Below are 12,832 nucleotides of genomic sequence, written 5' to 3' on the forward strand. Positions count from 1 at the left end.
TTTCACTTATCAAACCATATGGCTGGGTATCTTTAGGAAAAAATTTTAAATAGTATTGCCTATGACATCAAGCCAACTGAAATATGCTCTGTTTATGAATATGTTACATATTATGAAATGACTAAAAACTCCAACTGGAATTTAAGGAAAGTCATTTCTATTTATTTATTCACCAGCCAAAACCTCCTTCAAAAAATTAGATCATTCCCAGGTAGGAAGCTTATATCACAGACAACATTACATTGCCTTGAAAATTCAGGAGAATATTAAAGAATGTGATGCTGTCCACAACCCTCAGTGTTCCCTGCATTGCAGAGCTGGGCCCTGATTAGAGTAGCATCACAAGAAAGAACATACATGAGTTTTTGGAATCCGAGGACTGGGTTCAAATCCCAGCTCTGCCACTTTGTAGCTGTACAAACTTAAGACAAGTTATATAATGTTTGCAAGCCTGAATGTGTTTTTTCTGAAGGTAGGGATAATAATAGTGCTTCCCTTATCATAGAGGAATGAGTAAGATAAGTGGTTAGCACAGTGCCTGTTACACAGTACATGCTTAACAATTCGTAGCTGTCAGCCCTCAATTTACCCCTATTGAAAGGGTGTTCCAGCTACTAGAGAATAGAGCAGGGTACCAACCTCAGGAATTTAGCAAGTGGTAGGAGAGTATTGTGCTCACCAGCCCAGGGTATGATTATGTCTCTGTCCCAGGGACTCTAATTTTATCTGTGCCTCGATAATCTACTGGAGATTGGTGGCAAGGAAGGGGCAACCCAAAGCACCCTTTCTACTCTGAGGTAATTCAGTTGCTTCCACAATCTGAGAATAATGACTGAAAAACTACCTGTAACTGTCTGTCACCAACTCCATTCATGTAAGGTAATAGGTAAAATATAATGAAAGTGTCTAAGCACATGGACCAGTACACTGAAGGCTATGAACTAGGTGCCCTGGATACCTAGTCTACAGTAATTACCACATCATGTGAGGTATTACAAAAGTAATTGTTAAGAGATTACAGTGGTGATGCTGGGGACCGCATTGCAGAGCCATGACGGTGATGTGAGTCCTGAAGGATGAGTAGGAAGTCATCAGACAAGGTGGCAGTTTGGGGCAGGGGCCTCCCGAGCCCATGCAACAGCATGTGCAAAGGTACCCTCAGTGCAGACCCTAGGGAGCCTTGTCAATGGAATAAAAATGACCTATCAAGTCTATGCCATGAAGGTGGCATTGTGCACAATATCTTACCAGCACACAATGAGACCTGAAGACACACTTAGGCCCCAGGTGGCTTCTACTCTCTTATTCAATAATGCAGCCAGAGCTAGAAACATTCTGCCTTGTTTGAACTCACAAACCACAGGAAAGGAGTGCTGGAGCTGTGGCTCCCAGAGGTCTATTTCATTATTCTCTTTATAGTCGTCTTAATTGCATGCGTGGGGAACAAGTTGAAAGTCAGAACCGCCCAGCTTAAGGGCCTTTTGCTGCGAAGTGACTTGGAAAACTAACAGTTCCCCAGGCAGCCAAAACCTACTGAACCTACTGTAGATCTTTGAGTAGAAAGGTTAGCTGACAAAAAGTGTATTTTTTAAAGCACCAATTTAAAAAACCAGATCTAGGGCTGACTGATATTCTGGCATTATGAGCTATGCATAGCTGCTCTCCGTATGGCCTCATGAGGGCCAAGCCCCGGTGAGACCAGCCCTCATGGGAGGGTTACCTTCCTTAAGTACAGAGTAAAGGTAAGAGAATACCAAATTGTTTGAGTGGGGAGCCAAACTGGCACCATTTTCTGCGAGTGAAACTGTCTGTTACCTCAGAGGGGGGCCCTGAGCACCCTGCCTGTTCTAGTGAAAACACCACGTCGTTTCAGCCCTCTCTTCTCAGCACCCATCCTGCCTCATGAGAGTAATTGTGCACCACGTCAAAGTGATCCCCAGGGTTCTGCCACGTCCTCAACCTTACCTGTTGCCAGAGCAGCCCAAACTCCCAGGTCATTTTCCTTCATCTCTATGCTTATCTCCAAGGTGCTCAATGCAGTCCCTCATTTGCTTCAAACTCTGATCCCCTCTCCACTCTTCAAACCTGTCCACTATGCCCCCAGATCTTACAGCCGCCATCATCCTCCCCCAGATCCTCTTCTCTGAAACGCAGTCACCCCCTGAAGACATCACTCGCTTGCCGCCCTCTCGAGGAGTGGCTGTTTTCCTTTCCCCAAACCTGCACGCCACTGGCCTGAGGGGACGTAAGCCTTGCATTGCTCTTTGCTGCTGCCTCCAGAGCTTTGCTTCTTCCTAACGACCGCCTCAAAGCATCTGTCTCCTTATCATTCACAGAATGTTTTAGCACCTAACCAGCTGTTTTTCCCCCACTGCTACTCATACTCGCCCAGCACCTCCCACCCGGTCCTTGACCACTTCTGAAAATCCCGTTCTCCGCCTGCCTGAACAGCAGCCCCCACAGCCGTGGTTATACCTTGTTCCGATGTCATTACCAATGACTGCACCATCACCAGAATGTCCACGTCAAGAGTCCCACCCCCTGATCATCACTTCTTCTCTTTCTAGGTCACTCCTTTAGCACCATCACTCCAACAACTCTCAGACACCCCCAAACTGTCCCAGACCACTGACTTTGCTAAATTGTCACTCTCATCCCCTCATGCCGTTGCTTTCCTCCTTGACCGGCTTAGCTTCTGTGGTTCCCCGTAACCGTTATTCTCTGTCCCCCTTCTCAAATCCCTTCATTTTCTTTCCCAGCACTGTATTAATCATTCGAAAAGAAAAAAACAAAAACAAACCAAAAAACCCTCTGGCTCAATCCAATTTCTGCTTACTTTTCACCCTCACCTAAGAAACTATACATGACTGGAGAGCAAAAGAGCACCATGTTGATCTGTCTCACTTCATTCATATAAAAATGGCTCACAGGGCTCTCATCATTGTCCAGTAACTTATCTCCACACGTCCCAAGGTCAATTTCTCCTCCTCATTCTCAACTGATGACCTTACCTCTGTCTTCACTGAGAAAAAACTATCAGATGAATATGGCCATAGGTCCCATCACCATATTTACCAAACCACGTGCATCTGTGCTGGGCCCCCCACCGCACCTCCTGCCGCAGTGACTGTGCTGCCTGCTCCAAGCAGGCCAGTCTTTCTGCTCACATGCTGGAGTCCATCCCATGAGACATTTCAAGCATGTTGCTCCAGCAAATAGATATCCCTTTCTCTCTTGCGTGATCAATTTTACTCTTTCTCTGTTATTCCCATCAATGTACACCCATGCCGTGACAGCTTTGGTAAAAGCCTCTCTTGTTCCCACTTTGATTTCCAAGTTCTGCATCACTCTTCTGCTTCACTTTTTAGAAAAAAGATTTTGAATTTTCTGCACCTGTTCCTACCCCCTCACTGCCCGTGTTCTCTTGAGCTCACTGGAGTCCCTCTCCTTGCTCAGTGCTGCACAGAAACTGCTCTCATCAAGGTCACCAAGTCTAATTGTCACTCTTTAGGCCCCAGCTTACTCCATCAGCCTCGCAGTAACATCACACCAGTTGCTCATTCCCTCATTTTTGAAACACCTTGTTTGTCTGGCTTTCAGGACAGCACACTCTCCTGGTTTCCCCTCTACCACTGGACATCACTGTTTTCTGACGTGTATATGTTGGAGCGAGATGCATCTCCGTCTTTGGTTTTCTCTTCTTCTTTATCTACACTCAGCCCTTTGGGGGTCTTATACCAACTTATGGTTTTTAATACCATCTATGAGCTGATTACTCTCAGATTTATATTTCAGCCCAACTTCTTCCTTTAATTCCAGACTAGTAGATATTCCTGCTATTTCACTTGGATATCGAATAAATATCTCCAACTGATATTCCAAAAACAAATAGAATTTCTTCCCACATATGCTAACTCACTATTCACCATCTCAGTCAACCACACCATCACTTACCTCAGCATTTAGATTAAAAAAAAAAAAAAAAAAAAAAAAAAGCCTGGAGTCATTCTGATCTCTTTCTTTCATACCACATACCAATCCATCAGCAAATCTTGTTATCCCTGCCTGCACAATAGATCCTTAATTATATCCTGAATCCAAACCCTTCTCAGCACCTCCACTTCCTAGTCTAAGCCCCATCACATCTTTCTGGACTAATGTTACATGCTACAAAGGAGTCTTTGTTTTTATTATTACCTTTCTAAGATTTCTCTCTCCTCAAAAGCCAAAGGGAGCCTTTTAAAAAGAAAATTTAGAATATAATTTCCTTGCTCAAATCTAACCATCACCTTCTAATATTTAGAATAAAATCCCAAGATCTTGCCATGCTCTGACCCTTTCCCACTTCCCCAATTTCATTTATTATCACACTTTCTCTTGTCTACTCTGCTTCATCCACAAGATTCTTTGTCAAATCATTGTATATGTGGGCATAAGCAAGCTCTCACTGCAAGGCCTTTGCACTTGCTTCCTTCTAGGTCTGACATGTTCTTCCACAGATGCTTATATGGCCCTCTTGCTCACTTTATTTAGCTCTCTGATCACATGTGACCTCTGCTGAAAGGGTTGCCCTGGCCATCTGTGTGAGATGCATTCCTTTCCACGCCTCATCCTTTTAACCTGCATTGTGTTCTTAGTACTGACCACTATCTTCCTCCTCCACTAGAATGTAGACTACATGAAAGCAGGAAGTTTGCTGAATTCATCACAAATATGCATATCTACAACGGTCCTTGGAAGATTGAAGTGCTCGATAAATATTTGCGACGTGAATCAATGAGTGCATGCTTAGCACTCAATGTCAAATTTCTGGTTCAGATGTTCAGGGTTGTTCTGAGTTGGATCTTTTAAAAGAAAACAATAAATTACTAAATTTACCTTAAGTTATTTTAGGGCTCCAACAGTCACCCACAGACTAAAGAAATTTCAAAGATTTAGCTTCATATAAGAATGTCACTTCAGAGAGACTAAGTACCCATTGTGATGTCATTTGCTGATTTGGAGATTGTGATGCTTGGAAGTATAAGCCTGGAGCTCAGCATCCAGGCCCAACAGCTCTAAGAGGAAATATGTGTCAAAGAAAACTTTCTGTAATACAGTAAAGAACACCCATGCTGGGCTTTTTTATAAATTGTAAAAATTGTTTCATCTCCCAGAATGTAATAGAAAATATCCAAAATTATCTAATGCTGATTCATTAAGTGTACTTACATACAGTTAGACAAAATGAGAACATTGAAAGAAGCAGATTTCTTGTTTCATTGCTTTGAGCAAATAATAAACATAGACTCTTCAAGTCACACCACTAATTTAAGCACATTATTATTTTAAAAGAAAGTAAATAAATATGATAAAAAATATTTTGCTTTAACAACTTATTTTTTTAAAAAGGATTTATTAATTCTAAATTTTTGAAGCTGTCTCCTACAGAGAGGTGATTAGTACATGTTTTTGGAATGAATTAATGAAATGCTTTAGAATGTAGATCAGAAATTAAACTAGAAATTCAGAGCAATCTCTTAGAGCTTGATTCGCGCCAAATCCAAATTTGCAATATTAGGAAGAGGTGATTTCTTTTTGAAAGACTTCCTTTCGTAAAAGAAATACTTTAATATTATTATTTCCCTTGGTAAGCAAAAAATATTATTTGCATTATAAAAATTGATTTTGTGTATAAATTGTTCACAGACAATATTTTCACCAACATGGACTTAAAAGTGTTATAGAAAGCAAATTATGTGTGAGACATTTTCTAGGCATTGTGTGGAGGGTTTTTAAGATGAATAACATTTTGGACCTGCTTTCTACTTGCAAACAATCCAAACTATTGGGCAAATAGAAAGATTCCAGACAAGATCAGGTAAAAGACCATACCAAAAGTTCAATGATGAGGAAGTGAAACCACACACTCCATGGAGTTAAATTTTGAGTCCTCTAAATTGCATTTTAGACTTATTTTATGTTGGGTTTGACACCATGTCTTTAAAACAAGAAACACTTGACACATAGAGGGTGGGAAATTTCAAAGGGGTGTTTGACTTGTCATCACATTTCATGTGTCTGAGAAATGTAAATGCTTTCAGTGACATAAACAGAACATACTAAATGGTTGAGCAGGTGGAATTCAGTCTAGAACTTGCCATATATAGTGGCTCTGACAGGAAGTGATCTGAGATGGCGCGACTTTCATTGTGTTTGACTGCTTGCATATGTCTTACAAGCATGCATGCCTTTCAAAATCCTTGGCAAAAAGGCATGTTATAAGTACAAAACACCATCCTGATGAATTTGTAATGTCACAAATCTCTACCTTGGCTACAACCCAGTGCTGTCATTGAGCAAGCTGATTCATCCTTCTAGGTTGGTTGTTCCATAAGTTGCTTTAAGAAAGGTAACGTCCAAGACCCCTTTCTTCTTACTGCAAACTTGGTCAAAATGACGAAAAGTTTGGTAACCTTTTACGATATCCATAATTCACCAATATCTCTTTCTGACTCTTTTCCTCCATGACCAGTCATCCTGTGGAACACAATTTCCACTCATACTATTGTGGCTATTTTTTAGGTACCTATGCTTGACCATTTTAAAACTTATTTTTTAATAGAGTCAAATGATCTGTGATTTAAATTAGAATAGAAGCTGTGCCAGAGATAACGAAAGTCTGTTGGTTTCTATTTCCCTTAAATAAATAAATGGGATAACTCAAAAGGATAGGTATGCTCATCTTCCAGGCTTTCTAATAGTTAATTGGTTAAATAAATTATATCTAATAGTTAATTGGTTAAATAAAATATATTATTTACAGAAATAGAAGGGTCACTCCTCAACATTGCTCAGACATTGCCAGGTAGACTAAAACAAGTTCAGTGACTTCCTCATCAAGCCACAAAAGCATATTTTTAATTTACCAATGAGTCTGAGATATTAAGGTGGCTACCATGTAGACAAAATGTTGCCTTTTCTCTTGGATAATAATTAAAATGAGTAAGAATTCTGATAATTAACCCTGGAAATTTAGCCCTGTTCCTGTTCTCCTTAAGTAATGCTGCCAGAAAATAATGGTTTTTTCATCATTCATCTTGTGCCTTAAAAGAAACTTACTGAGCTGCAGAAATACAACTGGCATCCAAAGACAGAAATGAAGTCATTTTTAGAAGAAACCAGTCTGAAATGAAAACACAGCCTTCTTCATGGTCACATTCATTTTATACACTCTTGACCATAGTGAGAATGTCGGTCATTCCTTCTTTCTTATTTATTCCCTGGGACAATCAGACCACAAGACAAGTTTCTTTCACCAGGCATTAAAATGAAGTCATATGAGAACCTTCAGTACTATTGTCCGTGTTTGAAACCCAAGACAATGAGCAACACAATACCACTGTCAACAGGCAAATGGCAACAAAGTCCGAGTGTGGATTTGGTTTTATGTTAAGGGAAGCAGATTTCCTCTGGTTTTAATAATTTGTAAGAAACAGAATTCACAATATTTTGACTCAGTATCCACCTACAAAGAGGCAAAAAAAAAGCCGACGTTCTCCCCCGGTTCATCCTCTTACTCCACAGACATTTTGAAAATAAAGAAAAAAAAATAGAAATGCAAGAATGTGAGAAAAAACATAGAAATGATTTGAATAAATCCAAATTCTTATGAAACATCACTGAGATTGCATTTTATCCAAATGTCTGACTGACATTAGTTCTCATCACCAAGCCCTGCAAAGAAATTAGACGTACTTGGTTTTGTCTTCCAGGGCTGATCTGGAACTGTAGGGGTGTGTGTGAATGTGTGTGTGCTTTAAGTGCATTTTGTGAACACTGACACAGCACAATTTTCATCACTGCGAATAGTCTTTGGAGTCCAATCACGCAGAATAACAGGCAGGTGCAAGTTAGGTCTCATTGAGAGATGGACATGGCAAGGTGAACAGATAATGCTAGATAGGGATTAGGAGATTTGTTTTCTTTAGAATATACTGGCCATTGGTCCCACATAATCAAAAGTTAGATATACAGGAGTCCACACATAAACAGAGGCCTTCCATTCAGTTTGACTGACCAAAGAAATAGGTCAAAGTGAACCATTTCAAGACAGTTAAAGATCTAAATGCCAAAAGAAATAACAAAATCTTATATTTCAATCACAAGGAAAATACTAATATAACTATTTACATTGTAAGATTTTTGTTGTTTTTACAGAAAGGAGATTTCTTGCTTCTTTTGATATCTGTGGGAAATGTTGGACTCTCACAGTTAGAATGTAGGGTGGAGTGATTATGGGTGGGGAGTGGGGTTCCTCTTCAGACCCCACAGGTCTGGGGTTAAAAATTCCTGTAGCCATTTTACTCCTCTCTCTGAGCTATAGAGGATATATTTTTCAGCAAAGCTGGGTGACAACATTCTTTGTAGAGCATACTGCTTTTATGGTGTAGATTGTCATATGTTACGAGAATTAAATAAAAATAGATTTTGTATAATTTAGATTTTTCAATGAATATTTCAAATTTAAAAATTCAGTTTTGCTTATTGTTTATCTTTCCCCGGAGGGTCATAAAAGGACTTATGTACTATTTCATTTGCCACGGCCAATTTTCTGATTTACCACTCAGCTGCTATCAGTATCTTTAGATATTATTTTTCTGATAATGATAACATATTGAGAGAAATGATCCATTTCCTCAGCCCTCAATTAAATAGCTTACTCCAAATGGTGGGAACTGGCCAGGCCTTGGTCCAACCCCAGGGTAAAGCCCTACAAAGCTCGGTCATCAGATTCTTGAAGATGAAAGATTATTATCAGTTTATATTCCACAAGAAGAAATTTTGTTGTAAAGCCAATGTATCTTTTTTCTAAGATGAATATGCTGACCCACAAAACTCATATAAAAATAGCAAAGACACAGCTAAAGTGGTGGTGATGTTGCCAAACTCTCACAGCTATTTAATTCTTCCTACACATGGTTATGCAGCCATCCCTCCTACACAATACTACAAAACATTTTATTAAGAATCACTGCAAAGCTAACTGCCCTATAGGAAGTGAAAGGTTAGGCTCCTCGGAGTGCCAACTTCATGTTCCAAAATCAGCCCCAACCACAGGCAGAGCCTTCACTTTTCTCAGGAATATAATCCAGGGGATGAGTCTCTTGCCTGAAAAGTAAGAATGTCCTTTGGAAGTAACAGGTGCCTACACAGGAAATGTTCTGTTTTGTTTTGTTTTAAGAAAAGAAGTCCCTTCAAAGAACAGAATATATTCTGTGAATTTGATAATAACATACGAACTGAAGATATGGTAATAAAGTGGACCTAAGATCATGAGGGACTGGTGGGCTTAAAAAGTGGTAATTCGCTTTGTTGTCCCATGGTCCTATCTCGTTTGATCACTTAATAAAATTAATCCTGCAAGAAGTCCAGAGGCCAAACCCTTGCCTCTACTTGTCAATGATACTTAAATTCAAGAGATTTGTTCCTTTTTTTTTTTTTTTTTTTCTTGACCATAAGGGAGAGCTGGTGAAATGTAATCAGCTCCCAAGAGCTATACAACAGGAGATATAAGACCAGTTGAGTTTAGGGAAGGTTAGTCATATCAGGGTGGGGCACTGTCTAGGTCTCGCCTGGTTTCACCTAAGTGAAAAAAAATCACCACTTCTGCAGATAGTGTAACTGTCAAGCACTTCTAAGATGCTGGCTAGAGATTTCCTTCTGTCTTCTAATGTCATCTTGTGGCTACTAAAATCCCCCTTGTGACTCACTTTCAAGCAGCTGCTGCTCTCTGCACTGAATCCCATGTGGTAGAAAGCAGGGGAGGGAGAGGCCACAGACACATCAAGAGAAAAGTACAGAGAAAGGGGATAAGTAAAGAATAAGGGATACAGAGAAGAGAAGTTAAAAATATAAAAATTAAAAATAAAACAGGAATGTGACAGAAAGAAAACGTGAGAGAGCTCATATAAATGAGGAGGCATTTTTTAAAAATCAGGTTGTCTGCAATATTAACCAAAAAGAATGGTAACAAGATAGAGAAACTGGGTCATTTTTATTCCAGGGGACAAGCTGCACAATCTAATGTTTTTCTCCCCGGTTTACACAAATTACCTCTTGTAATGCATCCTACCGCGGGAAGCAATCCCATGAGTGGCAGCATTGCTCGCGTGGTGATGGTGGGGCGGGTGACACTCCCTGTTGACTCTATTGCTTGAAAGAGACGGAGCTTCCCTGTTATTGTATTTAAGGCAGTTTCCAGAGCACTGGCATTCTTGTCTGCTCTGTTTTTGAGGGGTGTCCACTGACCAGTTATATCATACTCATCAACCACACATTTCGTGCATTTTGCGTCTTCTTCTTCAGGTGAAATATCACCACACTGGTGAGCACCAAAATGGTCAGAGTGCAAGTAACTGTGATGGATACTTCACCAAAGTGAATAAGAAGAGAAGCCTATACCTGGTACCTATTATTGCTGAGAAGTCACCTTGGTATTGCCTTGTATATAACCAAGATGTTTCACAGTGCCTCCTTAAGTGCTCAGAAAACACTTTTGCTTAAGCTAAATTCGGGTGATTTGGCTAAACATTGGCATTAATGTTTCATGGCTTTTAAGACAAACTCATATTGCTAAAGCTATTTGGCAGCAGTTACCTCTGGGCAGAATTATTGCTCTCACATCTACTGCAGTACAAAATTCAGATGATCAGCCCTTCTCGGATTGTTCAAATTTATGAAAATAAATAAACATGAAACACCAGCCATATTATTAAGGAGTTAGGAAAACCCCTGAGGAATAATAAAGTCTGTGTGATGTTTACAAATGCTAACCTGAGGATGAGCCTGTGCTTTGGGGTTTTATTTTAATTATTTTTCACTCCAGAAGAGGAAAGCAATTTTTTTTCCACAAAATAAAACCTTGGTAGGTATAAACCTGGGAAGCCCACACATGGAAAACACAACCCACAATCTGAAAGAAGTGTGGGTAGGCTCATTTACTATTAAGGAAATTATGGGGGAAATTCCGCTCTGTTCCAGGGAGGGATTCTTACCATCACGTACGTATACAATAACCTTGCCTTATCACCTGCCACTCTCTCCAGTAGCCTCCTGTAGTGACACATAATTTGGAAATGACAAATGGGATCTACTCTCTAAAATATGGATGTTGGTGTCTCCTAGTATCTGGGCAATAATCTCCTTTCAGTCTCAGTCCACACTGCGACACTACTCTCTAGTCTCTCCTACTACTCACTGTCCGAGAAAAGACCCTCAGCTTCACTTCACACCTTCCTTCTACAGGTTAAACCATTAGTAACTGCAAACTGTAACCCCCTCCCCCCACACTGTACATAAGCATCACATATGTTCTTTCTACAAATTGGTATACAGGTGCCATTTAATCAGTTCAAATTTGGAAGCTACATCTTCAAGGGTCCGAGAGAACTCACTCCCCCCATATGGTCCCCCCTTACATGTTTTCTTATAAGACATACAGCTTAATCAATTAACAAACTAGACAGCTTATATACTGGCAATATATTACAGATGGGTTTATGTCAGAGTAATAGATCACATGAAATGGACCTGTGGTACCCCAGTGCGTGATGTCTTGTAGAGCCCTGAGGACACTGACAGTAGCATCGCTAAGTAAGTAGTGCTGTATCAATACAGACACATGCGGATCTGTATCTACATCCATCCGACTAGGTCAAAAGGAGCAGGTAGATGCAAGATAGAGACACACACATGCTGGATGGGGCCACTGCACACCTTGTCATGCCATTTGATAGGGCAATTACAGATTGTTGGTTTTGCAGCCATTAAAATTACTCTTTATGGAAAAGGCTTCTCTAATTGTGTTTGATTTGCTTTCTGTAGTAAGCATCATTGGAAGAAGACCAAAGCAAGAGCAACTAGAAGTTAAATATACATTTGAGCTTAGCTGCAATACAGAACTTTGGAGAAGAAGCAGGCTGAAAGATTTGTTTAAATTTTAGGTTTGGATTCTCTCCCTTGCCGTTTTCTTGATGCTGCGTGTCTGCGTGTGTGTGTGGGGGGGGGGGCGTGAGTGTCTGCGTGTGTGTGTGTGTGTGTGTGTGCATGAGTGTCTGCGTGTGTGTGTGTGTTCCATCACATCATCTCCTGAAGAACGCTGGGTTTCGCAGGCAGGCGGCTAGTCACCTGCAACAACCCAGGGGTCCTGCCGAGGCTTCCAGGCTGCTGTCAGTGTCAGATGCCAGGGTCTGGTCAGTGGACATGGAGGAGATGTCATTGACGGACGAGGATGGAGGGAGACTCTCACTGCTGTTCACTGCTGCACCTGTGCTAAGAAAATGAAGACCAACATGACTAAATCTGGAACCAGACCCATCTTAATGCCATTCAGGAAGCAGGGATGGGCAAATACAATGGGGGATGTCTAGTCCATCGATCATTCAGCAAACCTTTGTACAACAGCTGAAACAAGGAACAATTTTAGACTGTGAACATCAAGACAAAACGCAGAGTCCCTGGTCACAAGTTATTCACAGACTAGTGCAGTGGTCATCAAATCTCACTCTATATTAGAAATCACCTGTAATGCTTAAAAAGACACTCATATCAAGTCGCAGTACTGCCACCATCTTCACACCTCCCATATTGTAATATGAGCAAAATTGGCCTTGGGTGAAGCCAACACATTTGCATTTTTTAAAAGCTCCCCATAGACTGTGTAGTTGGTCAAGGATTGAAAATCTCTGGTTTATGAAGAAGACAGATGAGAAAAACCTTTTAATGTAATGATCTGAGCCTGGCTGCTTTTAATGTAGGGAGTTTTTAAAAGAAACACGTGGAAGAATCCTAT

General features: G+C 40.5%; 1 protein-coding gene across 4 annotated transcripts in view; it reads right to left on the bottom strand.

Annotated features, from left to right (window-relative positions):
• Nucleotides 1-12,164: 12,164 nt before the first annotated feature.
• MAPK10 (mitogen-activated protein kinase 10) overlaps nt 12,165-12,832 on the bottom strand; it is a 139,637-nt gene continuing 138,969 nt past the window's right edge. For all 4 annotated transcript variants that reach the window (XM_063107619.1, XM_063107617.1, XM_063107618.1 and 1 more), the window contains one exon: nt 12,165-12,307. In XM_063107619.1, the coding sequence (XP_062963689.1) occupies nt 12,165-12,307 (143 nt within the window). The remainder of the gene's footprint in view (nt 12,308-12,832) is intronic.

Source organism: Cynocephalus volans, chromosome 9 (genome assembly GCF_027409185.1).
Source record: "Cynocephalus volans isolate mCynVol1 chromosome 9, mCynVol1.pri, whole genome shotgun sequence".
NCBI lineage: Eukaryota > Metazoa > Chordata > Mammalia > Dermoptera > Cynocephalidae > Cynocephalus > Cynocephalus volans.